The sequence below is a fragment of the Tupaia chinensis genome, unplaced genomic scaffold, assembly GCF_000334495.1.
Source record: "Tupaia chinensis unplaced genomic scaffold, TupChi_1.0 Scaffold143814_1, whole genome shotgun sequence".
NCBI classification, from domain to species: domain Eukaryota; kingdom Metazoa; phylum Chordata; class Mammalia; order Scandentia; family Tupaiidae; genus Tupaia; species Tupaia belangeri.
In genome coordinates this window covers 167,243-194,573 of record NW_006203664.1, presented here as the reverse complement: position 1 = coordinate 194,573, position 27,331 = coordinate 167,243, and the positions used below count along the sequence as shown (strand labels likewise).

The 27,331-nt window shown below is 46.4% G+C and overlaps 2 protein-coding genes, 1 long non-coding RNA gene and 1 pseudogene across 5 annotated transcripts in view; 3 read left to right on the top strand and 1 right to left on the bottom strand.

Moving 5' to 3' along the window:
- The window catches only part of XAF1 (XIAP associated factor 1), a 19,865-nt gene extending 12,446 nt beyond the window's left edge, over positions 1-7,419 (top strand). For both annotated transcript variants that reach the window (XM_006165132.3, XM_014582797.2), the window contains exons 5-7: positions 2,132-2,470; positions 7,049-7,121; positions 7,267-7,419. In XM_006165132.3, coding sequence (XP_006165194.1) covers positions 2,132-2,470; positions 7,049-7,105 — 396 coding nt within the window. In that variant the 3' untranslated portion in view covers positions 7,106-7,121; positions 7,267-7,419. The remainder of the gene's footprint in view (positions 1-2,131; positions 2,471-7,048; positions 7,122-7,266) is intronic.
- Positions 7,420-8,019: 600 nt separating this feature from the next.
- On the top strand, positions 8,020-8,364 carry LOC106733468 (uncharacterized). Its single transcript, XR_001369532.2, has 2 exons — positions 8,020-8,066; positions 8,212-8,364. It is a non-coding gene; the product is annotated as an uncharacterized LOC106733468 (long non-coding RNA).
- A 1,719-nt stretch (positions 8,365-10,083) lies between these two features.
- On the top strand, positions 10,084-18,112 carry FBXO39 (F-box protein 39). Of its 2 annotated transcripts, none has more exons than XM_006165134.3 (4): positions 10,084-10,223; positions 14,308-15,414; positions 16,736-16,912; positions 17,191-18,112. In XM_006165134.3, the coding sequence occupies exons 2-4, from the start codon at positions 14,389-14,391 to the stop codon at positions 17,317-17,319; spliced, it is 1,332 nt and encodes a 443-aa protein (XP_006165196.1). In that variant the 5' UTR covers positions 10,084-10,223; positions 14,308-14,388; the 3' UTR covers positions 17,320-18,112. The 2 variants fall into 2 exon arrangements, with proteins under 2 accessions (XP_006165196.1, XP_006165195.1); XM_006165133.2 differs by lacking the exon at positions 10,084-10,223 and adding an exon at positions 11,556-11,677.
- A 6,165-nt stretch (positions 18,113-24,277) lies between these two features.
- On the bottom strand, positions 24,278-24,394 carry LOC102481396 (28S ribosomal protein S33, mitochondrial-like; annotated as a pseudogene).
- Positions 24,395-27,331: the final 2,937 nt, after the last annotated feature.

Sequence of the window (27,331 nt, the reverse complement as noted above, 5' to 3'; positions counted from 1 at the left end):
CCTTATCTGTTTTGGGGATGAGGATGATGGAGGCTTCATAAAATGAATTTGGAAGGCTTCCTTCCTTTTGAATCTTTAGAAATAATTTTAGTAGGATAGGGGTTAATTCTTCCTTAAGAGTTTTGTAGAATTCAGAAGTGAAGCCATCTGGACCCGGGCTTTTCTTTGTCGGGAGGTTATTTATTACTGATTCAATCTCCTGGCTTGTTATGGGTCTTTTCAGGTTCTCTATGTCCTCCTGATCCAATCTTGGTAGATTATATGCATCCAGGAATTTGTCCATCCCCTCCAAGTTATCTTGTTGGCATATAGTCGCTCGTAGTATCCTCTAACGTTATTTTGTATTTCTACCATGTCTGTTGTCATATTGCCTGTTTCATCACATATTTGAGTAATCTGGTTTCTTTCTTTCTTCTTCTTGATCAGTCTAGTCAATGGTGTGTCAATCTTGTTAATCTTTTCAAAGAACCAGCTTTTGCTTTCATTTATTTTCTATATGATTCATTTATTTTCTATATGATTCATTTATTTTCTATTTCATTTATTTCTGCTCGAACCTTTATTATTTCTTTTCGCCTGGCATTTTTTGGATTTTGTTTGCTTTTGTTTTTCCAATTCCCTGAGGCATGATGTTAGGTTATCTATTTGCCATCTTTCTTTTTTTTTTTGGAGAGGTTTTTTGCTATAGGGTGCGTGCGCTCGCCAGAAAGACAGAGACAGAGAGACAGAGAGACAGAAAGCGAGAAATCACACCCCCCCCAGGGGGGATGACTACGCTGCAATCCCTTCTCCTCCTCCATTCTCCTCTCGGGATCTTGGGCACGCACACACACGCGCCTGGCGTGAGTTCTAAGCCACCGGGTCCGAGACTCAAACCGTGGTCGACTACATGGGAGTCCAGAGACATAGCCATTACGCTAACTGCTGGTCCCTACTTGCCATCTTTCCATCCTTTTCTTATGCACACTAATTGCTATGAATTTCCCTCTTAATGACTGCTTTTGCCCTGTCCCATAGATTATGGACACTTGTGTACTCATTATCATTTGTTTCCATAATTTTTCTGATTTCAGACTTAGTTTTTTCAGTAGTGAAGAAGTCATCCCATGTGTTTATAATTTGGGATTATGAGTTTGCATTTGGTAGAACTGTACCTGTGAGAATCCTGTATAATCTATTGTGAGACTACCTTCCAGAAGAATTCTACAATTATCTCTGCCAGATAGCTCAATTTTTATCTTAATTCTTCTGCCTGGGGATTCCCAGACCATGAAGCTAATGTAAATCTGAACCCCAAACACAAGAATGGCATGAGCCAGTGATTTTGAGTTTTCAGGTGCATGAGTTTTTCTTCCCCACACTCAAATTCCAGCCTAAAGTAGAAAAACATCCTTACTATTTGCTTTTTGTAATTAGCTGATTCTAAGCCACCATAATATAACCTTTAAAGTTCTTCATTTTTAAGCAGTGACAGGGGACTCTTACTTTCAAGTCCCCACCTTACATAGCTGAGAATTCTTTCTCACCCAAGTCTTTCGTGACAAGATTGATCTCACATCTCCCATAACACAAGTGGCAGCTCATGTGTTTAACCAAGGTTTAGGTCCAGTTGTGCTGCTATAACAGAAAACCACAGACTGAGTAATTATAAAGAGCACAAATGTACTTCTGACAGTCTGGAGGCTGGAAAGTCAAAGATTAAGGTGCTGATGTCGTATCTGGTGAGGGTTTCTCGTTGCATCCTCACATGGCAGCAAGTAGAAGGACAAGTTAACCGAATACTGTGTGAAGCCTCTTTTACAAAGTCCTGACTCCCATTAACTAAGGAGGAGTGCTCAAATCTTAATCCTCTCCTAACACATCACCTCTTGATACGTGAATACACAGGCAACACCTAAATTTTGGAGGGAATACATTCAAACCACAGCAACCAGTCAGGCTCTCATTTATGAAATGTGGAATTTTCTTTCTTTCTTTCAAAGTTAGCTATGAACTTTAGGGAAATGTTTCTTATATTTTATCATGACAAATGTTTGTAGTAAAAAGTGTCGGGGTTATCTATTCTACTGTGTTATTCTACAATTAAAACTGAAGTCATTTTTTTTTTTAATTTCCTGTGTTGCAACTGCAGAAGAAATGTCCAACCTCAGAGTTTGTGAATGATTTTCCACCTGGAAAGCCAAAAACACCTTCACCATCCTTCCCAAGTCAGGCTGCTAAAAATCAGACTTCCACAGCAGAGAAGGATGTCCGCCCGAAGACAAAAAATATGAACAGATTTCCTCTTCTTTATGAAAGTTCAACAAAGCAAGCACCAAGAGGCAAAAACAAAGCCAAGAATCTGCCTTCAAAGTCTGAGTTCAATCCCTGGGCCCGCTCTCCTACAGAAGATGAGACAGCTTATAACATTCTGAGAGGATGTTTCCAGTGTGGAATCCTGCTTCCCCTGCCAACCCTCATTCAGCATCAGGTACCCAGCCTCTATTTTCCCCTCACCTGCCTGTGAACCGTCCAGACAGTGTCTTAAAGAAATCCAAGACCTGTAGGGTGTTTGCAAAGGTTGTAGCTGGAAAGGCTGTTCCGTGTCTCCCCTTTCTCTATATGCCTGACTGCAGTCCCTCAGATTTACCACCTGGCTCTGTGCATGCCTTCCCAGAGAGATGGAAGGTACAGACCGATCTGTGTGTCTCCAGCTCCTAACCCAGGAACTGACAGACCGCAAGTGCTCTAAAACTGCTGAGCAAATGAAGCAGTGTCTCTCGTGGTATACGTAAGGCAACTGAGGCCCAGAGATGAGAAGTATCTTTCTCGGGATCCTAAATCTGTTGGTGGCTAGCCTCCAGATCAAAGCTGGTTTCAGGAAGATCCGGGTTCTCAATCATCTCCCTCAATATCCTGTTTTGTTTTGATGTTGCTTTTTAAGTTTATTTATTTCTCCAGGAGAGAGACAGAGAGAAAGAGAACTCCCAATAAGGTATTGACACCATGATCCACCCCCAGCCTCAGCCAGCCCTGAATCATGGGCATGCATGTGCCCAGTGTGTTCCGTGTCTCCCCTTTCTCTATATGCCTGACTGCAGTCCCTCAGATTTACCACCTGGCTCTGTGCATGCCTTCCCAGAGAGATGGAAGGTACAGACCGATCTGTGTGTCTCCAGCTCCTAACCCAGGAACTGACAGACCGCAAGTGCTCTAAAACTGCTGAGCAAATGAAGCAGTGTCTCTCGTGGTATACGTAAGGCAACTGAGGCCCAGAGATGAGAAGTATCTTTCTCGGGATCCTAAATCTGTTGGTGGCTAGCCTCCAGATCAAAGCTGGTTTCAGGAAGATCCGGGTTCTCAATCATCTCCCTCAATATCCTGTTTTGTTTTGATGTTGCTTTTTAAGTTTATTTATTTCTCCAGGAGAGAGACAGAGAGAAAGAGAACTCCCAATAAGGTATTGACACCATGATCCACCCCCAGCCTCAGCCAGCCCTGAATCATGGGCATGCATGTGCCCAGTGTACTCAGAGAGGTCTCTGGATGTGAACCCAGAGAACTTCAGACATGGCTCAGTTTACAGAACATTGCCCGGCCCCAGTCAATATCCTGGTTTTTATAACCCAGAATATTTTCTAGTAGTAGTAATAATGAGCATTTGAGGCAGCTCATCACTGTGTGCCAGTTACAATGCAAAACTCTCTACAAATGGTTCATCTTCATTATAAACAACAGCCAGGTGTCTGTCACCCTTTACAGACGCGGATAGGCCAGGAAGGTAGAGTAGCTTCCCCAGGACGGTACAATCGGGAAGTGACAAAATCCAGCCTGGAATCCAGCTGGATATAGCTCCAAAGCTTATGCTCTTTATTTTCTTTTTTTAAAGAATTACCTTATTTAACTTTATTTATTTATTTTAATTTGACCAGACAGGGACAGAGTGAGAGAGAGGGAACGTGAGAAAGCAAGCTGCCAGGTCTGGGATGCAAACTACGGTCAGTCATATGAGAGTCTAGTGCCCTTAATCACCACGCCACCTACCAGCCCCAGCTTATGCTCTTAAGGTCTGAACTAGATGCCTTAGTTTAAATTTTTTCATTATTTTATTTTTCATTATTTTAGATTTTTTAAAAGAATTTTTAAAAATTATTATTTTTTTTTACATGAGTTTTGCCAGAGAAAGACAGAGAGAGAGAGAGAGAGAGAGAGAGAAAGCAAACCGCCAGGTCCGGGACTTGAACTGTGGTGGGCCATGTGGGAATTCCAGCGCCTTAGCCACCGTGTCACCCACTGGCCCCCAAGGTTTTTTGTTGTTGTTGTTTTTTAAGAGGTTTTTGCCTTAGGGCATAGGCTCTCACCAAGGAGAGACAGAGACAATGAGAGGGAAAGTAAGAAATTATCCTCAAGGTGATGTCCACACCACAATCCCTTCTCCTCCATTCTCCTCCTGGGATCTTGGGCACTTACACGCACACACGCCCGGCATGAGATTCAAGCTACTAGGTCCAGGACTTGAACCACAGTTGGCCATGTGGGAGTCCAGTAATGTAACCACTACACCATCTGCGGGTCCCTAGATAGTTAGTTAATTAGTTTTGCTATCGGGCATGTGTGCTCTCCAGAGAATGACAGAGAGAGATATAGGGACATGAGAAATCACCTCCCAGAGGGGATGGCAGCACTGCAATCCATTATCCTCCGTTCCCCTCTCAGGACTTTGGGTAGCCTGCACACACACCTAGCATGTTTTTCAAGCCATCAGGTCCAGGACTCGAACTACACAGTTGGCTATGTGAGATCCAGTAGCCTTAACCGCCACAGCACTGGCTGGCTCATTATTCGATTTTTTTTTTTTTTTTAATAATGAAGAGCATGCATGTGCACACTAGAGAGAGAACTAGAGAGAACAGTACCATTAATAAAGTCTCATCAAACAGGATCCCCGTTTCCCCAGCCCTTTAGCTCTTCAGGATCTGGGCTTTCACGTGCACCCAGTGCGTTTTCCAGCTGACCAAGGGATCTGAACCTACAGTCAGTCATATGGCTTCCAACCTTGCAGGACACGGCATCACCATGGTGCCACAGGAGCTGGGCTTATTGGATGTTTTTAAAAGTACAAAAGTGTTAGAATTTGTTGTAACAAGTTGACATCATGCCACATAAAGAAGTGTAAAAAGCAAAGCTAATCAGGACCAGCAGATAGTGTAATGGTTACATCGCTGGACTCTTACATACTCGGCTGCAGTTCGAGTCCCAAACCCGGCACCTTGAAACTCATGCTGGGTGCATACACGTGTTCCCAAAATCCTGAGAAGAGAAGGGATTGTGGTGTGGCCATCCTCCTGGGCGTTAATTTCTTGCTTTTTGTCTATCTATCTCTCTGGCGGGTACATGTGGCCTATAGCAAAAATCCTCTCAAAAAAAAAAAAAAGAAAAAGGAAAATGAATTATCCCTGGCTCCCACCCCATGCTCCCAGTCCCATGTCCTGAGATGCCAGTTCCAACAGCCCTGTGACCGTCCTTTCAGAGCTTTATCTTTGCTCACACAAGCCTGAGTGTGTTTGCGCAGGGCTCCAATTGTTCCTTTCCCCCCATTCCCCCTCACTGTACTCAACACTCTGCCATTTGCCTTGTTCACTTCCTGTGTGGTGCACTCTTCTTACGTAACAGGAGGTCTAAATCTTTTTTACTTCTAACTTAATTACGCATCTATATGCCATGCACATAAGCAAGTCATTTCACAAAAATGAGCTAATGTGGGAACCAGCAGTTAGCGTAATGGCTATGTCGCTGGACTCCCACGTGGTCGACCGCAGTTCGTGTCCCGGACCCGGTGGCTTAAAACTCACGCCGGGCGCGTGTGCGTGCGTGCCCAAGATCCTGAGAGGAGAATGGAGGAGAAGGGATTGCGGCATGACCATCCCCCCTAGGGGGTGATTTCTCGCTTTCTGTCTCTATGTCTCTCTCCATCTGTCTGGCGAGCGCACGTGCCCTACAGTGAAAATCTCTCAAAAAAAAGAGCTAATGTCACACTTGCTGGGGGCTGCTGTGCCATTTCCTCTTGCCTCCCTCAACTTGGTGTGTCTCTTTTTTAAATTACGTGTTTAATGTATTTACTCTTATTTTTCAATTCACCAGAGAGAAACAGAGAGAGAGAGGGTGAGAAAGCAAGCTGCCAGGTCCAGGACTTGAACCGTGGTCAGCCATGAGGGAGTCTAGCACCTTAACCACCACACTTTCTACACTTTTCCTCACCCTTGTATAATAGAGTTGCCAGATCTAACATATAAAAATACGAGACACCAGTCAAATTTGAATTTCGGAATGACAAAAAAATTTTTTCGTATATGTATATCCCGTGCGAAGTTTCTGTTTCTGTGAAATGAAACGCTCACCGGGCAGCCTGTATTTTGCTTGGCAAGTCTAGCATATAACCGTACACAAACACACGCACTTGGAGCCTGTTTATATGCATTTCTTTACATCTTCATGGTATAACTCAGCAATATCTAAATAAATCCTTCCAAGTCCAAAAATATGGACTTTTTCTTTTTTTCTTCTTCTTTCTTCTTTTCTTTTTTTCCTTTGGGAGAGGGGCGTTGGCGTTTTGGTTTGCGGCGTTTGGCAAGGTCTTGCTATGTGAAGCTCCTTCTGCCCCAGTCTCCCAGTTAGCTAGAACGGCAGCTGTGCCCCTGTGCACCTGGACAACTGAGGTTGGTCCGGAACTGGAGTCTAGGCCTCAGCCTCACACCGCAGCACCCCACCCTTGCACCAGCTGGGCGGGCCTCATGTTCCCTCACATGGCCACATAGAAGTCCGTAGCGTGGCTCTTCTCTCATCCGTCCCTGCCGCCTGGAGATGATAGGCCTCTGTTGAACACTGTTCCACGTCGCCTGTGTCCCTCCAGGTCCTGTGGGCTACATGCCTCTCCGCGGCCAGCACACTCTGTCTCTGGGTACCTGTGGCTCAGGGCTTATGCTTGGACACGTGGTATGCAGAGACAGTACAGGAACTAGCTCTTCCCACCCACTTTAAGCATATTGAACTTTAATATCCATTTCTTTAGGAGAAATGCCAGCGGTTAGCTTCATCGAAAGCTAAACAAGTGAAAAATCTCAGCTAGATACGGAAGAGAAAAGGTACGACCAATTTAGATTTCATTTTTACACTGGCTTTCCTGCCTCCTTTCTGTGCCGCCTTTACTTGTGAGAAGAGATGGGTCTTATTCTTTGGGCTCTAGAAGAAAAAGTTTGGACTTCTAACTATTTTCCTTCTTTTGAACAGAGATATTGGTTTGCCCAAGGTCTTCGGATAAACCAGAAAAAGAAAAGATTCCAGTTCTGGCTGAGAATTCTGAAGAAGCATCTAGGCCCTACAGCTGGGACACCGTAGAGAACCTGGCTTGTTCCTCAAAGAATAAAAACACCTTCCCTGAAAGCCTCTTATTCGTCTTCCTTTGGTTTGTTACTTTGGATTGTTGGTTTTCTGTTTTTTGTTTTTTTTTTCTTTCTTTTTTTTTTTTAAGTTTATTTATTTATTACCTGAGAAAGAGAGACAGAGAAAGAGAGAGAGAGACAGCAACCCTCACAGGGTCTTGACCCCACGGTCCACGTCTCGCCTTCTGCCAGCTGCAGATCATGGACAAGTCTGTGCCTGGTCTAATCGGGAGGTCTCTGGACTTGAACCAGGCACGTTCCCGTGTGGGATGCTTCCCAGATTTGCTTTCTCCACATTCAGCCTGGCCCCCTCACAGGCGAGCCCGAACTGGGCTAGGGATGCCAGGAGCCAAGATGGAAGGATGAAGTGCACAGGGAAAGGGCGGCAGGGAAAAGGAAATAGAGGGACAGAGCAGGGGACAAAGGAGGCTGGGGTGTGGGCAAGGCCCAGGTGAAGCAAAGGGTCAGCTTTGACAGTCCTGGCAGGGAGGGAAGCCCAGAGATGCAGGCTGGCCCACCCACTCTTTTTTTTTTTTTAACATTTTATTAAACTTTTATTTATTTATTTTAATTTGATCAAAGAGAGAGCACGTGCGTGTGAGAGAGCTAAACAAGTGAAAAATCTCAGCTAGATACGGAAGAGAAAAGGTACGACCAATTTAGATTTCATTTTTACGCTGGCTTTCCTGCCTCCTTTCTGGGCCGCCTTTACTTGTGAGAAGACATGGGTCTTATTCTTCGGGCTCTAGAAGAAAAAGTTTGGACTTCTAACTATTTTCCTTCTTTTGAACAGAGATATTGGTTTGCCCAAGGTCTTCGGATAAACCAGAAAAAGAAAAGATTCCAGTTCTGGCTGAGAATTCTGAAGAAGCATCTAGGCCCTACAGCTGGGACACCGTAGAGAACCTGGCTTGTTCCTCAAAGAATAAAAACACCTTCCCTGAAAGCCTCTTATTCGTCTTCCTTTGGTTTGTTACTTTGGATTGTTGGTTTTCTGTTTTTTGTTTTTTTTTTCTTTCTTTTTTTTTTTTAAGTTTATTTATTTATTACCTGAGAAAGAGAGACAGAGAAAGAGAGAGAGAGACAGCAACCCTCACAGGGTCTTGACCCCACGGTCCACGTCTCGCCTTCTGCCAGCTGCAGATCATGGACAAGTCTGTGCCTGGTCTAATCGGGAGGTCTCTGGACTTGAACCAGGCACGTTCCCGTGTGGGATGCTTCCCAGATTTGCTTTCTCCACATTCAGCCTGGCCCCCTCACAGGCGAGCCCGAACTGGGCTAGGGATGCCAGGAGCCAAGATGGAAGGATGAAGTGCACAGGGACCCAGTAGCCTTAACCACCTCACTACTGACTGGCTCATTATTCTTTTTTTAATAATTATTTTATTTAACTTTATTTATTTATTTATTTGCTTACTTTTAAACTTGACAGAAGGGAGTAGAGTGAGAGACAGAGAGAGAGAGGGAAAGTGAAAAAGCAAGCCACCAGGTCCAGAACTTGAACCATGGTTGTCCATGTGGAAGTCTAGTGCCCTTAACCACCATGCCACCTTCCGGCTCCCATTATTCTTTTTTTTTAAATAATGGAGAGCATGCATGTGCACACTTTCTGCCCGGGCTTAGGCAGGCTGGTTAGGGCATCAGCCCTGCCCGGGAAGGGAAGGGCTAAGGAAGATGTGAAGCAGGCACGACTCCATCTTGGAGGAACGCCTCCCAGAGAAGTGGGGAATGAAGCAGGAGCAACTCCATCTTGGAGGAGCGCCTCTGTTATGAACTGTTAATTCCTATAACTAAAAACTTGCCTTCTCTTTCTTTGCCTGAGTAAATAGAGTGATTAACTTTCCTATTGTCCTTAAAACCCCTCTCCTCCTGGTTGCCTCACAGGACCTTGCCCAGAGCCATGGAGACTATTGAGAGTCCATTGTGTTTGGGTAGAGATGGGACATCCCTTAGGGATGATTAACCTGCTTTTTTCTGCATCCCTGATGCTGTTGCTTGCTTTGCTTTTCGGTTGTAAAACCCTACCCTCTACCCTTTTTCCCCATTCTAGCCCACTGCACCTTACCCTGCTGAATCATCACGTTGTCCCGGGCATGATTGTGCATTTTTTTTGCCTTTATAAGCGCCCCTCACCTTGCACTCGAGCTGCCAGGTTTTGAGAGACAGAGTCCCCGGCTTAATCAATTAACGCCAATAAACTTGGCTATGTCTGGATGTCCTCTTAGTTCTCACTGAGTAGACGATGAGGGGATAGGTGCCCCCCACCACCCCCAAACTGGAAAGGTGAGTCACGTTCGCTTAAAGCTTTCCCTGGGAAGCCTCGCCCAGGAACAGGAAAATGGAGTCCCAGGGCAGAGTGAGCAGTGCGCCCAACAAGCTGGGTCTCCAGTGTCTCCACAGGACCTCGGGCTGGGTCAGGACTGGAAAGGCGGAGTCTGAGCGGACCTGAGCCCCAAGCTCCGGGCAGAATCTCTTCCTTGCATGCCGAGGGGAGGGCAGGGGCCGCGCCCCTTGGACAGACTGCACGGGTCCCCAGTCTTGCCCTCTATATACACCATCAACTGGTCGGGCAAATCTAGGTTTGGCGCCCCGCGGCGGCGAGGACGCGCAGAGCCGGAGGCGGCGGAGGCGCGTCACAAAGACTGCGCGGTGCAAGGCTTTTAGCCTGGGTGCGAGCAAGGCCCCGACCCTGGGCGCTCACGGAGTCGGCGTTGCAGCCCCAGCGGCGCTGGTGGAGCAGGCGGGAGGAGCTCGCCGTCCCTGCAGCCCACACCGGGCGCAGCCGGAGCGGGGCGCAGCGAGCAGGTAAACCCGCAAATGCCGGCAGCAGGCAGCACCGGATGGCAGAACAGGAGGGACCGTGGGACTCTCCCCCCCAGGCCAGCGTGGGCCGGGGCAGACAGTCTTCCGGTCTGGCTAAGGGTGTTTCTGGGCTACCTTCCCTTCCCAGGGTGATAGGACATCCTTAGTTTCCTTCTTTGGTTAGCAGCTGTGTGGTACAATAGAGCAAGCCCATTATGGGGAGTTCTAGCGTGAGATCGAATCCCACCTACCCACCTAATGGACCTTCTCGCCGGAAAATTTTATTAACTTTCCAACACTTCTCTCTGTGTAAAATGGATACATTCATTACCTTCCTGACAGGGATGTTGGGGAAGTACCTTGGCACCAACTTTCTTACTCCTGGCAACCAACACTTGCGTAGCATTTCCTACATGCCGGGAGCTGTTCTGGAGTTCTCTGTGTATCTGTTTAATCCACTCTATGCAAGAAAAGAGGAGCTGCTGTTACACATGTGCGGGCTGAGACACAAAGAAAGTAACTTGCCTAGGTCACAGGACAGAGTGACAGCCAGGGTCCGTCCACTGAACTACAGCACCTCTGACAAGCTGGGGGTCGGAGAAGCAGGGAGCATGGAAGAGATGCTCCCCGTAATTATATGTGATTTCGGGGCTCCTAGCAAACATAACTCTCCCAACCCCATCCCTGCAGCATCAGTCTGATGTTTCTGCCCCATGGCTTTGCTAGGGCAAGGGTTCCATTCAGCTTTTGGGTTGTCCGGTTTCCTAGAGCACCTTCTGGGCACCTGGATCCAGGCCGGGTGCTGCAGAAAGCCCTGAGCCGTGGGCAGTTTACAAGTGCTGAGACCTCCTGAGGCCTCATTTGCTAAATGTTCAAGTACCCACTCGGAAGATGAGCATGCCTTTTGCCTCAGGAGTGGGTAGGTTCCTTGGGAGAGACAGGGGAGGACATATATTGTACAAAGGGCAGAAACTGGTGATAGGGTTAGAGAAGGGGGCACACTGAATATGGAGGCAGCAGTTCTGGGGAGCACCTGGAGATCGAATCCCACCTCCCTACCTAATGGGCCATCTCTCTGGAAAATTTTATTAACTTTCCAACACCTCTCTGTGTGTCATGGGTGGGGGCAGGCTGCTGTTAAATCTCTTCTGGAAGTCTGTCTGGAGCTGGTGATGGTGGGGTGGGGTTGACCAGCTGGAGACAGACTCCATTATTCAGAGGGCAGGAAGTGATCGGGTAGTGGCAACACAGGCTGGATGAGGCCCCCCGGAAGGCCACACAGGCGCTGCCTTGAGAGAGCTCCTTGCCACTGTGATGTCAGTGGGAGCTGGAGGAGGTCTGGGGTCCGTCACCGGGAGAGAGGATGGGAGAACGTGGGGTGCCCATTAGGGGCTCTGTTTAGCCGATAGACGCCTGGGTGTCTATCTAGCATGGATCCTACATGGAATACCCATCTGGTAAGCCACACGCCAACAGCAAGATGTGTATCAAACACCCTGGAATAGCTGGCATAGTGGGGAGAGGGCTATGGCTGGGACTGAGGGTTAAAAGGAAATAAACAAATAAATAAGAGCAGAGAGAGGCCTTGCGCTGACAAATGATGCCTGTCCTGAATTAAGAAATAATAACTTGCCCTTTTCTACACCTGAGGAAGAAGGTATAGAAGAAAGAGTCAGAAAGCCCAGGTTCTAGTCAGGAGCCCTGTTACTGATGTGCTGCGTGACCAATCTCTTCAGCTCTCTGGGCCTCAGCAACTACCCGTAAAAAAATCAATTTTCTTTCCATTCCTGTGGTTTTTCTTTTATTTTCTTTTTAAAATGATTTTATTTAACTTTATTTATTTATTTTTAATTTGACCAGAGAGATCGAGAGAGAGAGAGAGCGCAAGCTGCCAGGTCTGGAGCTTGAACCATAGTTGGCCACGTGGGAGTCCAGCGTCAATTTTCTTTCCATTCCTGTGGTTTTTCTTTTATTTTCTTTTTAAAATGATTTTATTTAACTTTATTTATTTATTTTTAATTTGACCAGAGAGATCGAGAGAGAGAGAGAGCGCAAGCTGCCAGGTCTGGAGCTTGAACCATAGTTGGCCACGTGGGAGTCCAGCGTCCTTAACCACCATGCCACCTGCTAGCCTCCAGTCCTATGATTTTATGAGCCATGGTCAACAATCTTGGGCTTTTTTTGTGAAGTAGCCAATAAAAGCCTCATAGAGTGATAGGGCTTGAACTTTGAGGAAGGGGGAGAGGCAAAGAAATGGGGATTTTCAGGCATAGGAAACTTTGAGAGCAAAACATTATGCAAATTTCAGCAGATGGCTATAAAAGCTTTGACAGATGGCTCCCTGTATTAAGCAGGCCGTAGCCCAGCTGTCCCCTGGGACTCTATAGCTCAACTCGGGTGTACCGCCTGTGATCCAACGCCACAGCTTTACAGTCCTCCTAGCTCTGCCTTCATCAGTTACCAGATCATGTCCTTGGAAGAACTCAAAAACGCAGCCCGGCCAGGTGGTGCAACCCATAGCTTACTAGACTGCAGCGCTGGAAGCCATGTGGCCCTCCGTGGGTTCAGATCCTTGGGTCAGCCTGGAAAACCGTCTGGGCACATGTGTGGACCCAAGATCTTGAGCTGGAGTGCTAGGGCTAGGTGATCAGGGCGTGACAAGGCTCTGTGGAGGGCCCTCTCTCTATCTCGATCATAAAAGAGAAAGTAAATAACTCAAACCCACTCTCATTGCCCACCATAATGCCTGGACTCTGCTGTTGACCGTCCTTCCTCCACTCCTCCAGAGTTCTTTCTCTACCTCAAGGCTGACCACGTCTCTACAGGTACAGGAGGCTTCAGCCTTCCATGGCTCTCTGTGACCTCAGCCGAGACCCTCCCCCCTTGCCTGTCTCCGTATCTCCTGAATGTAGACACAGCCATTAGCAACGTAGCTCCGTTCACACGGTGATTCTCATCCAGGGAAGGGGGCAAGCTATGTCCACATTCCAAAGTCTTGGAGAGAGAGAACCCGAGAATCCCTGGAGGACATTACTCAAGGCCCCCAAATTCATCACCTCCCATTGTCCCCACTGGATCGGTCGCTCCACTTCCTACCCACTTACCAGTTAAGCTCCAGGTAAGCAGACAATTTTCGGTGGCCTGAATGTGGACACATAAGTACACTCTAAGTTTTGCAGTTCTGCACAGATCATTCCCTCCTCGACCACATCATTCTTCAACTACCACTGTGAGGCCAACCTGGTCTGCTTAGAAGTCCTCCCCCAGCCTGGGACCAGCCCCCTAGTGGCCAAGGGACCCAGATCCCACGTGGCCAACCATGGGTCAAATCCTGGCTTCTGCAGCTTGAAAAATATGTTTGGCACATGTGTGTGCATGCCCCAAATCCCAATAGAATGGAAGAATGGAGAAGGGGTTACAGTGCAATCGTGCCCCGCTGGGGGATGTTTTTCCCCCTCTCTCTCTCTGTCTCTGATGAGTGCACTTGCTTGCTGATAATTTAAAAAATTCTGGGCCAGCTAGTGGCATGGTGGTTAAGGCAATTGGATCCCATATGACCAAGAATGTGGTTCAAATCCTGGATCTGGCAGCTTGAAAAACATGCTGGACATGTATACATGTATGCCCAAAATCCTGAAAGAGGAAATAGAAAAGGTATGGTGGTGTGGCCATGTCCCATGGAGGTGCTTTCTCACTACCCCCATCCCACGGACACAAGTGTCCTCTGGAAAATTAAAAAAAAAAAAAATCTTACGTATCCTTCAAAACCCAGCTCAGATGTCACACCTCTTCTGAGCAGCTCTCTCTGTTCCCTCCTGCCCCAGGCAGAATGAATCACCCCCGTTGGTGCTACCCCATACTCTGAGTGAGCCTGCACCTCTCCACTCCTGTCACTGTGTTGTTACTGAGTGTTGGTCTGTTTTCTGCAAAGACCGTAACATCCTCATGGGTATTAGCTGAATCATAAATATATCAATGAAATGCCTGCTCCCAGCATAGTGCCTAATACACCCAGGACCACGAGAACGTTCAGCTGAATCTAATTTCTGTTTGTCAGGTAATGGCTCTTCCTTTTCACTCCCCACAGAAAAGAAGTGACCGCTCTCCTTCCCTCTTTTTTCGGAAGCCCTGCCTACCACACGGCTGTACTGTACATCCCAGATCCTCGATGGACGAAGAAAGAGAACTCAACCAGCCCCAAGACCAGAGCTGCTGGGCCACTCTGCCCGATGTGTGCCTGCGTCGTGTTTTCTGGTGGCTGGGAGACAGGGACAGGTCCCGGGCAGCCCTGGTCTGCAGAAAGTGGAACCAGATGATGTATTCTGCTGACCTCTGGCGGTACAGGACCATCACTTTCAGCGGGAGACCTTCCAGGGTACATGCGTCTGAATTTGAGTCAGCGCTCTGGTATGTTAAGAAATTTGGTCGTTATCTAGAACACCTGGAGATCAAGTTCCTGAATCCCTACAATGCTGTCTTGACCAAGAAGTTCCAGGTTACCATGCGCGGCCTCCTCTCATGTCTGGGCAAGAGCAACAACCGGCTGAAGTCCCTTTCCATACAGCACCTGGAGCTGGACCGCCTGGTCTGGAGGAACAGCATCAGAACCTCCTTCATCAAAAGCCTGAGCTTCTTCCTGAAGAAAGTGGGCAAACATCTGGATTATCTCAACCTGAAAGGGGCCAGGCTGACCGTGGATCAAGGCTGCCACATTCTCAGCTCCCTGAGCTACCTGAGGAACGAGAGCCTGGCCTCGGAGCTCAACCTCGAGGATTACTTTAGCCACCACCTGGCCGTCTACAGCAGCCCGCAGTTCAACAAGACCATGGCCATGTTCCGCAACCTGGCGTCCCTGACCCTCAACTACAACTGCATCTCTGACGAGCTGCTCGAGAACCTGTGTGAGAACAATGCCAGCACCCTCTGGACCATCAACATCAAATGCCACGTCCATGATCCCCATGGCCAGGTCGTCTGGGGCATGTCCTGGGCCAAGCTGGCCAGGCAGGCCACCAACCTGAAGGTGAACTTCTTCTTCGAGCGAGTCATGAAGTACGAGCGCTTGGCCCGGATCCTCCTGCAGGAGATCCCGATCAGGAGCATCAGTCTGAGAAGCTGCTATTTCAGTGACCCCGACTGGTCAATGCGGCCCACCCTGATGGATCTCCTGCCCACCTTCCGGCACACTCTGCAGGTAGGCCCCTCCTTCCTCCTTCCCTCCTCCCTTTCCTTCCTTGCTCTCCTTCCCTCCTTGTTGGAAGTCCTGCCTATCACACAGCTGTGCAGTACCACCCAGATCCTTGATGGACGAAGAAAGAGAAAAGTCAACCAGCCCCAAGACCAAAGCTGCCAGGCCACTCTGGCATCGAGGGCAAGATGAGCCCGCCGCTGCCCCACTCTTGGCTGATCTCTCTCTCTTTCTCTCTCTCTCTCTGTCTCACACACACACACACACACTCCATTTCCAACTGAGGTTCTAGAACATGTTACGACACTAAGCTTTCCCTCCCCCTTAGACCACAGCAGATGACAAAAGTTGTGCTCGCTTTCCACATGGGGAACACAAGCAATTTTCTGGTTGGCCATCAGAGCAGGTACCTCAGCCAGAAAGTGCCCGCATGTGAATAGCAAGCGGTCACAGCAGCACGCAGGAGACACTGTGGCTTCCACAGTCAGCTCTAAGCCGGGAACTGTCTGGTTCCAGCAGTGCTTGGTAATTGGGAAGACAGAACGCAGAGGACCAAAACGACAAAAAGCCAGCATTGACTTAGGCACCTGCTAAACGCAGAGGCTCTGGCTATTCCCTAATCTTGCAGCTTTCCCGTCTATCAAGTCTAGATCATTAGTCCCTTCCAAGGACCCAGCAATAGTTCTAACGATGGATAGCAACAGGTATAAATACCTCTACTCACTCAACTGCTGTGGCACAGTGGTAATAAAGGTCTCTAAAAGACCGAAGTCAGCTGGTGAGCGTGGTTCAGATCCTGGGTCAGCCGGTGTGTGGGGTGAGGGGCATCCTGGGATCCTAAAGACCTGGAGGGTTAGGGAAGGGGAATCAGTATGTGACGGAGCTCAGTCAAGGGTGCTTTTTCTCTTGTGCGTGTGTTGCATGCATGCTGTTATTAAACAAATAACAGCAACAAAAGAACACACACTACTAACACCTGGCTGGCGCTGGACACTACCCCGAGCTAGGCAGGGCAGACATCATCATGACCTCCTCATGTTACAGAAGAACGTAAGGGTCTGGGGCCTGCCCAGGGTTGCCCAGCCAGTCCACGGCAGAGCTGGGGGCAGCACCTCAGTCCTGGGCCTCCAAATCCAAGTTTTGCAAACTTAGCTGAGATCACCATCACTGCTTACTCTGAGAGCTACATGTCCAGTGTCCTTGATCCATAAAGCCCCCAAACCACCATGGCTGTCGGGCCCAAAGCCAGGTCATGGAGGTGTCAGGAGAGGACCCAGCCAGCCCCAGGAGCTCTGCCCTCACACCCCTGCCTTTGGTGCTCTTCCAGAAATTAACTTTTGAGCTTAACAACAACCATGAGTCACTCGACGAGGAGCTGCACCTCCTCATCTTATCCTGCAGGAAGTTGTTTTACTTCAAAGTCTGGGCTTTCCTCGATGTGAGGTTTGTCGAGCGAATCTTGAAGAGCCTGGAGGAGGGGCAGTGTGCCCTGCGCACGATCAAGGTAAGAGCCCCCCAGGCTGGGTCCATGGGGATAGAGCAGGGGCGTCCAGCCACCGTGACAGGGCTGTCCTCTCGGACGGGGATTGGAGATGCAGGAAGTGGTGTCGGTCACATCGCCTGAGCTGTCCATCGGAAATTAACCACCTCCCTGAAGGGCACTTGGAGTGTTCCTCCTCAGTAGTTGCATTTGGACTTTTTCTGCATCTGGCAACAATTCTGTAGATCATTTGGACACTGTTCAGGTCCTGACTGAGGTAATCACTCTGTGTGTTGGTACAGGTGAGAATTTATACAAACAGATATGAGACGAATGAAGAGGACCGGACCCTGCGAGAAATTTTCAGGAAGTACCGAAAGTTGATCGATTCAGAGCTTAACTATTTTGTCATCGCTTATCCCATGATGTAATGAGCGCTGTCCAGAAGAAGAAAGCTAGGAACACTTTGAACCTGAAGATCCGCTTCTCCTAGAACGACACTTGGGGCATCCCCACCCCCTTGTCTTCTTTCTCTCCTCTTTGCCAGTCCCACACCGGCACCCACGGCCCCGTAAAGGCTGAGACTCCTGGTGATGAGGAGGCCCCAGGTGAATTTAAAGCTCTATCTTTACCAACTATCCAGAGGCAATTTCTCTTTTTGTCATTTGGTTGTGCTTTGTGACACCCTCACTCAGAGCTGAAAACCCAAAGCCACTCAGAGTAGTTTCTTCCCAGCGGACCCTGATTTCCTCTTCCCTATGCTCCTGAAAAAGTGGTGTCCCAGCCACTGAGTGGTGCTACCGCCAGGTTTTCCCCTTCAATGGGAGATTCCTTCTGACTCCTGGTGCCTACCCGTCGGCTACTGGCAGGAGCTGATGAAAACCCTGGCAACTGAGTTACTGGAGCCAACTCCCCTAGGTGACCAAGTTGCAATGATATAAATGTTCATGCCCCCTCCCCCCTATTCACATACTGAAATCTGACCCCATTGTGATGGTATTTGGAGGTGGGGTCTTTGAAAGGTCATTAGTAATGAGTGCCCCCCCCCCAGTAAGATGAGTGCCCTTATCAAAGAGACCCAGGAGAGCTTTCCCACCCTCCTCCTGCCATGTGAGAGTACAAGGAGAAATCGGCGGTCTCCCGCCTGGAAGAGGGCTGTCACCAGAACCCAACCATAACGGCACCCTGGTCACAGTCGTCTGGCCTCCAGCACCAGGAGAAATAAATTTCTGTCCTTCTTAAGCCATCAGCCTATGGTATTTTGTTACGGCAGCCCAAATGGACTACGACATGCATAGATATGAACATCACGGCTGTGATCAATCCAGGGCTAAACCATCACCTGCAAGCAAATTGAGAGTTCAAGGCCTCGTCCTGAGGCCTGGGTTCTCGGGCCATCTAGGCCACTTAGATGTGTGACCCTGTAAGTTCCTTATCCTGCATAAACCTTCATGTCCGCTACGTGTAAAATGGGAGGGGTCAAGCACGTCACTAAGGTCCCCGAGACACAGTAATGCCGACATCACGTTTTTGTTTTGTTTTGTTTTGTTTTTTTTTGAGAGGTTTTTGCTAGAGGGCGTGTGTGCTAGCCGGAACGACAGAGAGAGACAGAGAGATAGAAAGTGAGAAATCACCCCCCAGGGGGACGGCCACATGGCAATCCCTTCTCTTCCATTCTCCTCTAGGGATCTTGGGCACACACACACACACACATGCGTCCAATGTGAGTTTAAGCCACAGGGTCCGGGACTTGAACCACGGTCGACTATATGGGAGTCCGGCAACATAGCCATTATGCTAACTGCTGGTCCCCCAACATCATGTTTGTGACACTCAGCATTTATGTAAGTGGCCACATTTCATGGCCCCACACCTGGCCTTAGAGTCAGGCTGCCGGGACCTGAGTGCTGGCCTGCTGAGTACTTGCTGTGTGCCCTTAGGCAAGTGTTTAACCTCCCTGAGTGTCAACTCCTCGGTGTGTAAATGGAGGAATAAATTAATATCACACATAAGCACGATCAGTCCGTGGGTGTTCGGTATATGTTGGCTTTTTGTCTCCTGTTTTAATAAATGAGGAAAGAGACTTTTAAAAAAGGAAGGAAGGAAGTTGACTTGCCCAGAGTTATACAGCCAGTGTGTGGCAGAGCCAATTCCCTAGTTTCCTGGTTCAGAACCCAAACAATAAGATGGGAAGAAGCCAACCTCCCTCCCCTCCCCCGCACATGCTAAGCAGACAATCGAAGTGGTCACTGCGTGTACCGTGTGTGCAAGGCTAGTTCAGTTTCATCTAATCCTCTCCGCAGCTCTATGAGGTAGAGACCATTTTCCCTCTCTTAGAGAGTTAAGGAAACTGAGGCTTTGCAAAACTGACCTGCTGAAGGCCACATGGTTAGGCAGTTCCGGGAGTGAGTGTCAAATCCGATGCAATGCTGTAATATTCAGAAACATCACAGTCATCGTGGTTTTCCAGATTGGGGAATCATCTTTGAAAATTACAAGGCATTACTTGTATGAAATTGCTATTGTCTCCTTTAGCAAGAAGCTTTTAGACTACAATTCCATTATGCACAAGAGCTTTTGAAAGATAGGATCAATGAAAATTTGTTTTACTATGTTTAGCTTCGATATGTGGGTATGGGAGCAGCAGGTGGTGTGGTTAAGGCCCTGGACTCCCTCATGGTTGATCACAGTTCAAGTCTCAGACCCTGTGGCTTGAAAACCATGCTGGGTGCATTGTGTGTGCATGCCCAAAATCCTAAGAGGAGAATGGCAGGGAGGGGATTGTGGCATGGCCATTCCCTCTGGGAGGATATTTCTCACTTTCCCTCTCTCTCTCTCTCTGTGTCTCTCTGGCAAGCATATGTGCCTTATGGCAAACATCTTTAAGCAAACAAAAAAATGCTGGTATATAAGATGAAAATCTTTTTTTTTTTTTAAAAGAGGTTTTTGCCTTAGCGCACATGTGCTCACCAGGGAGAGAGAGACAGTGAAAGGGAAGATGAGAAATCACACCCTGCGGGGATGACCACACCCCTGTCCCTTCTCTTCCATTCTCTTCCTGGGATCATGGACATGCATGCACATGTGCCCAGTGTGAGTTTAAAGCCACCAGGTCTAGGGCTCGAACTGTGGTCAGCCATATGGGAGTCCAGCAACGTAACCACTATGCCATCTGCTGGTCCCATAAGATAGAACACTTAAGAATCAAGTATTTTGAATAAAATTGAATAACATGAATAAATCTTCATGATGTTTTTAGAATGATGGATGTCATTGTTTCAAAAGAAATGACAATCGGGAACCAGCAGTTAGCGTAATGGCTATGTCGCTGGACTCCCACGTAGTCGACCGCGGTTCGTGTCCCGGACCCGGCGGCTTAAAACTCACGCCGGGCGCGTGTGCGTGCGTGCCCAAGATCCCGAGAGGAGAATGGAGGAGAAGGGATTGCGGCGTGACCATCCCCCCTGGGGGGTGATTTCTCGCTTTCTGTCTCTATGTTTCTCTCTGTCTGTCTGGCGAGCGCACGCACCCTACAGTGAAAATCTCTCCAAAATAAAAAAAAAAAAATAAATAAATGACAATTATAACATGAAAGAAGCAATGTTTTACAAACAAAATACTCATCTTCTTTGATGGATAGGTACCCCTTTATACATATGGCCCAAACAGGTATTCTTGAGAAGGGGCCCTCAGACATTTTTATCTGCAACTCGAGACTACAGAATTTTTAAAAATGTTTTTGTGGGACCAGCAGTTGATGTAATGGCTATGTCGCTGGACTCCCATGTAGTCAACTGCGGTTCAAGTCCCGGACCTGGTGGCTTAAACTCACGCTGGGCGTGTGTGCGTGCGTACCCAAGATCCTGAGAGGAGAATGGAAGAAAAGGGATTATGGCGTGGCCATCCCCTGTATGTGTGGGGGGGGTGTTTCTCGCTTTCTGTCTCTCTATTTCTCTCTGTGTCTTTCTGGCGAGCACATGTGCCCTATAGCAAAACCTCTCAAAAGAAAAAAAAAAAGTTTTTGTACAATTTAATAAATAATCTTTTGATGATTGCAGGCATATAAGACCGGTAGTATTCAGAAACATCACTAAGTGGTTTTCCAGATTGGTGGATCATCTTCAAAAATTACAAGGCGTTTCTCGTATGAAACTGCAATCAAACCACTAAGACAGTGTTTTTGCATCCATCGTTTTCAGGATCGTTGGTAACTTGGGCCTATTTCCCCCAAATGATCTTCCATATTTTCCCCTAAACACTCTGGACACTTACTTGTGTGTGCGTGCCTAAAGTTCCAAAAGGAGGGAGAGCTGGAGGGGTGCCTTCTGCTTTCCCCCTCTCTCTGTATCTCTATTGAGTGCACACAATCTCTGGTAAAAATTTTTTTAAAAGAAACATTAATCTCATTCCTTTTTGTCTACATTTACAAAAGCACTGATTTAAGAAAACATGATCAACACACACACACACACACACACACACACTTAAATGCTCAAGTGGATTATAAGTTTCTTGAGAGCATAAATTTCTGGGTTTTTTTGAGAGAGATTTTTGCTATTAGGGCACATGTGTTTGCCAGAAAGAGAGAAGTCAATCCCCATGTAGATCACCATGCTACAATCCCTTCTCCTTCCTTCTTTACTCAGGATTTGGAGCATACACGCACATATGGCTGGCATGTGTTTTGAGCCACTGGGTCAGGGACTCGAACCACAGTCAGCCATGTGGAAGTCTAGGCCTTAATCACTGTGCCACCTGCTGGCCCCTGTTTTCTTTCTTTATCGTGAATTCCCGGTACTAGCACTGTGACAGGCATAAAGGAGGCACTCAGTATTCGAGTTAGAATGGATTAAAATATTGGGTTGTCAGAAACGTCATGGATGCATTTTTTACATAGAAAAAAATGTCATGACTTTCCCAATGACCTAATAAGATCTTGCTAAAGATGACTCCACGTCTGTGATGGTAGGTAAGTGTTTCAAGATAATGTGGATTTTGCTTGGAGCCACCTTACTGAGTAGAAGACACAGGTGTCTTGTAAAGCAGCCATTAGGGCCAGCAGTGGCACAGAAGTTGAGGCCAGATCCCACGTGGACAACCGTGTGGTTTCAGTTCCAGATCCAGCAGCTTGAAACTCACACTGGGCACGTGTATGTGTGTGCCCAAAATCCCAAGAGGAGAATGGAGAAGAAGGGATTGTGGCATCGCCATCCCTAAAAACATTAGGATTCTGTTCAAACAATAGGTAGATAATAAAAACTCAAAAAACAGACATAGACAAAGCTTAAAATCTAGTAACAAGTTCACTGTACTTTGCTTCTGAAACATTTTTTCTCTCTCTCTCCATTCCCCTTTTACTAAAGAGAGGTATAAACTAACTTATTTGAAAAAAAAAAAAAAAGTTAGTCTCAATTGGGTCTGTTATTTGCACAAAGTCCCCTAAGAATACTCATTGATTTAGTTGGCTTTGCTGGAACCTTTTATAAGGAACCCCAGATTAGACTCTTTAAAAAGACTACTGAGCCAAGTGAGGAATTCACCATGTGACTGTGCCTTTAAGTACCTGTACTTGGGAGTTTTTTGGGCCTGTAAGGAAGTGACATTATTTACTTACCTGCCAGCGAACTGTTTATGGTACCAGGCAAATCTTTCCAAGAGCTTCTGTTAGCTTTCTTGAAATCTACCTTAGTTCCTTAGCTTTCTGGTCATATCTTCAGATATGATATTCCAGTCAAAGCCCTGCAAATAACCAATATTTTCAATTTCTGATACAAGGGAACGGATATTATTGAGCTTATGCAAATAACCATCCTGCGGGAACCAGCAGTTAGTGTAATGGCTATGTCGCTGGATTCCCATGTAGTCGACCGCGGTTCGCGTCCCGGACCCCGTGGCTTAAAACTCACGCCGGGTGCGTGTGCGTGCATGCCCAAGATCCCGAGAGGAGAATGGAGGAGAAGGGATTGTGGCTTGACCATCCCCCCTGGGGGGTGATTTCTCGCTTTCTGCCTCTATGTCTCTCTCTGTCTGTCTGGCGAGCGCACGCGCCCTATAGTGAAAATCTCTCCAAAATAAATAAATAAATAAATAACCATCCTGCCAAAAAATAAGAATGCTCACAAATACTTTCCAATTCCAGAGGGGTCAGGAAAGGATAAAAATTTATATTTCAATTAAAAAACATTTTTTTAACAAATTGCCAAACCTATAAACAGCTCAAAAGAAAAAAAATTCTTAAATCTGGAAGACAAAACATAGAATAAAATTAGTAATGTTTTAGTCAAAAGTCATAAGATTCTATTTCACCAGTTCAGTCTCATGTAATTAATCTCTCTTCTGTTGAATTCGCAGTGTTTCTGTGGTCTGACCTTCCGTTTAAATCCTGGAAGGTAACATTCAATGTTATCATTGATATTACCAGACTTGTCCCTACCATTAATTTAGCCGTTTTCTTGGTCGTTTTTTGTTCTCTTATTTCTGTCTGTCTCTCTGTCTGTCTGTAGTTTTCCTGGTATAGCACTCCCTTCAGAACTTCTTAAAGAGCTGGTCTGGCACTGGTAAATTCTTTCAGGTTTTGTTTATCTGAGAATGCTTTTATCTTTTCTTCCATTGTGAAGGATAATCTTACTGGTCTAGTATTCTTGGTTGAGATTGTTTTTCATTTAATATTTGGATTATATCCTCCCATTCTTTCCTTGCATGCATTGTTTCTGACGAGCGATCTGATGTTAGCCTGATGAGATAACCTTTATAAGTAACTTGATGTTTCTCTTTTGCCAATTTTAGTATCTTGTTTTTGTGGTTTTGGCCAATATGGCTATGATGTGCCTGGGAGAAGATCTTCTTGGGTTGATTTTATTTGGGGTCCATTGTATTTCTTTTCTTTTTTACTGGACATTCATTTTATGAAGGTTCTCTTCCACTCCAAACAAGTCATTAAACAATAATTAATGTATTAATTTCACTAGAGAACTAGGTAAACCTCAGATAATAGATCCAAGGCCAAAATAATTTTGCAAAATTAGAAGGTATTCAAGAAACCACTTACAATTTAACTGGACGAGACTTCAACACGTAGATGACTATATTTCTCCAAACAGCCTTCATTTAGGAAGAGGCCATTCCTCCAACATGTGAAGAACCATAAATGCTCTGTCTTCTCAGTCACCGAAGAAGAAATGTCCTCTCTTGATGGGTCGGCACTATTTATTTTTTGTTGCTCTTTTCCCTTATCCTTTCCATGAAGCTTCTTTAAACACATTTGCTCATCCTTAAAATCTTGACGCTCATCTCTGTAGAGGCCAAGAAAACGAAGTGTCCCCATGAGTAGAAATAGGTGTCGTGACTTGGATACCAATCATAAATCTCCTTCCTCTTGGCCAAAGGCTATTAGCTGAACAGTTTCACCACTTTCATGGATTTGGAATCAGTAGGGCTGGCGACTTCCCCGAACAGCCAGGCCCTCAGATGACTCATGCACAAGGCTTATTCCAAAAGTAAAGACATTTCTTGAGCAGCAAAGTACAAGAGTCCTTCTGGCCCCGACCTTCCTCACCTATGCGCCCAACTCCCAGGAAGCCCACCTTCTCCATTGTATTTCTTGGGTCTGGATATTTGAATGCCCCTCTAGGTTTGGAAAGTTTTCTTCCATGATTTCATGGAATAGATTATCAAGGCCTTTATTAGTTTCTTTACCTTCTGGGATAACTATTATTTGGATGTTTGGACATTTAATAGTATCTAGTATTTCTCATATATTACTCTCATTTTGGAGGGCTATTTTCTCAGTCTTTTTAGTGATTTTTTCTAAGTCAGAGGTTTTATTTTCTAGATCTGAGATTCAATCTTCCGCATGGTCTCATCTGCTTTTAATGCTTTCAAGGGAGGTTTTGATTTCCTGTATTACAGTCTTCATCTCTAACAGCACCATTTGATTCTTTTTTATGGTGTGTATTTCTTCTTTCAAATTGTGGGAGAACTTCCTTATTTCCTGGATCTCATTGTCTCTTTTCTCTTGCATCTTCTCATTTGTTGTCTCTCTTCTCTTGCATCTCAATTTGTTTTTTTTCACTATGAATATTCTGAATTCTTCATCTGACATTTCCACATGTTCCATTGTACTGTCTGTGGATGATGAAGGGTTGTTCTTTTCTCTTGGAGGAGAGAAATTTTCTTTGTTTTTCTTATCACTGTGTCTCTGCAGTGGTTTCTGATCAATTGATGGATTATATGTTTCTTCCTAATTTGGAGTTAATTCTGAATGTTCAGGGGCATGCAGGAAGTGGTGATCAGCAATCTGTTTGTAGTTCTGTTTCCCTGATGTTTCCCAAGAAACCTGTGTTTTTGTCTTTGGAACTGGATATTACAAAGGACTCCCATTTTCTAGAGAACAGGTGCACCTGGGCTGAGCTGCAGGGTTTCAGCCGAGAGCTCAGAGCCATGTGGGAGGAGACGAGCTGTGCTCTCTCTCCAGCTCCGTATTTCTCCTGGCTGTTCACATTGCAGTCTCTCTTCCCTGATCTTCATCACTTGGTGGTGTATTCACGTTTGGCTAATTTTTTGAGAAGATTCCTGCAACTGTAAGCTCATGTGCTCCCCTTCACTATGAGGCACTTCTGTGCCAATTTCTCTCCTCTACTGTGTTTTGCAACATGGTATCTACAGAGAGAGATTTGAGTTCAGATTGACAAGAGGAATTTCCACCTTTATACAACAGGTTCAGTGGGCATTGAGGATTTCTATAACCCTAAATATATTCAGATGCTGGGACACTGTACACCTAGGCCTGTCTAGACACTCAGTGTGTGGGAGTTGAGAAGCAAAAACAGAAAGTAAGGTAAAAGAATAAAAAAACAAGGAGAAAAGAAAAAAAGACCAAAACAACCAAAATAAGAAATTTTTTTTTCAAAAAGCAAAAAATTAAAACTGTGCAGCACGCTAGTGTGCCAGGTGAAAGGGTCACAGCCCGGCTCAGATGTAGATGAATTCTGAGTTTGCAACATAAAAGAGAGGTCAGAGGGAAGAGACAGTGCTTAAAACTTAAAAAAAAAAAAAAAAGAGAGAGAGAGAGAAAGAGACAGAAAGGAGTGGTCAGAGGCAAGAGACAGTGATTAAAAAATAGAAAAAACTTAAAATACTGAGAGATAGAGACAGAGACGGTGGGAGGACAGAGTCTGCCATACCTCTCTAGGTGTTTGGATCTGGAAGGTGACGTCTGGAGCAGAGCGTCTTCAGTTAAAATCGTCCCTGATGGGGCAAGGCCCAGCTTAGAGGTAAATGGATCTTGAAATGAAAAAGATAAAGGAGAAGTATGAGTCAAGAAGCAGTACTTTAACAACAAAAAACAATTAGAGAGTGAGAGAGATGGACAGAGGCAGAAAGGAGAAATCAGAGGCAAGAGACAGTATTAACATTTTTTAAAGTAATTATAGAGATACAGAGACCCGAGCAGACTGCACAACGTGAGTATGTATTTGGGTCTGAAAGGAGAGGTTTGGAGCAGAAGGTCATCGGTTACCCTAGACCCTGAAACGGGCAGGGCCCAACTCAGATGTAGATGGATTCTGAAAGTGGTAGAGATCAGCTCAGATATAGAAGGATTCTGTCTAGGTGCTTTATTCTGAAAGGAGAGGTTTGGAGCAGAGGACCTTCAGTTACCCTATTCCCTGACAGGACCAGGGCCGAGCTCATATGTAGTTGGATTCTGTCTAGGTATTTGGGTCTGGAAGCTCTTCCATTGGGTTCTGAAAACTGCACAGCAAGTAAAACCATAAATCAACGTGAATTTGCACATGGCTTGGACTGAAAACATGGGGCATCTCCATGCAGGGGCTTACAATGTGGTAGGGGTCCCTTCCAGGGCAAAGGAAGCTAACAGGTCATGTTTAGGATTTAAGTACGCATATGCAGCCTGTGATGACCTTGTAGCTCTGTCCCCATAGCAACTTAGCAACTCTTAGTGACCTTGTAACCCTCGTAACAACCAACCAACCCTGTAACTTCACATGCACCTGCACATCTAACAGCCCAATAGCTCAGTACATACCTGCGTAATTCTGTAGCAGTCTTTTACCCAATCAAAAGTGTGTACAAGTATGTATAACCAGGTTGGCAGGTGGCGTAGTGGTTAAGGGTACTGGACTCCCACATAGTCAACCATGGCTCGAGTCCCAGGACTGGGGGCTTGCTTTTTCACTTTCCTCTCTGGTCAAATTAAAATAAGTAAATAAATAAATAAAGTTAAATAAAATAATTATCTTAAAAATGTATGTATAGGGACCAGCAGTTAGTGTAATGGATAGATTGCTGGGCTCTCATATAGTTGACCATGGCTCAAGTCCCAGGCCCGGTGGCTTAAACTCATGCCAGGCACATGTGTGTGCATGCCCAAGATCCCAAAGGAGAATGAAGGAGAAGGGAGTGCAGCGCGGCCATCCCCCCGGG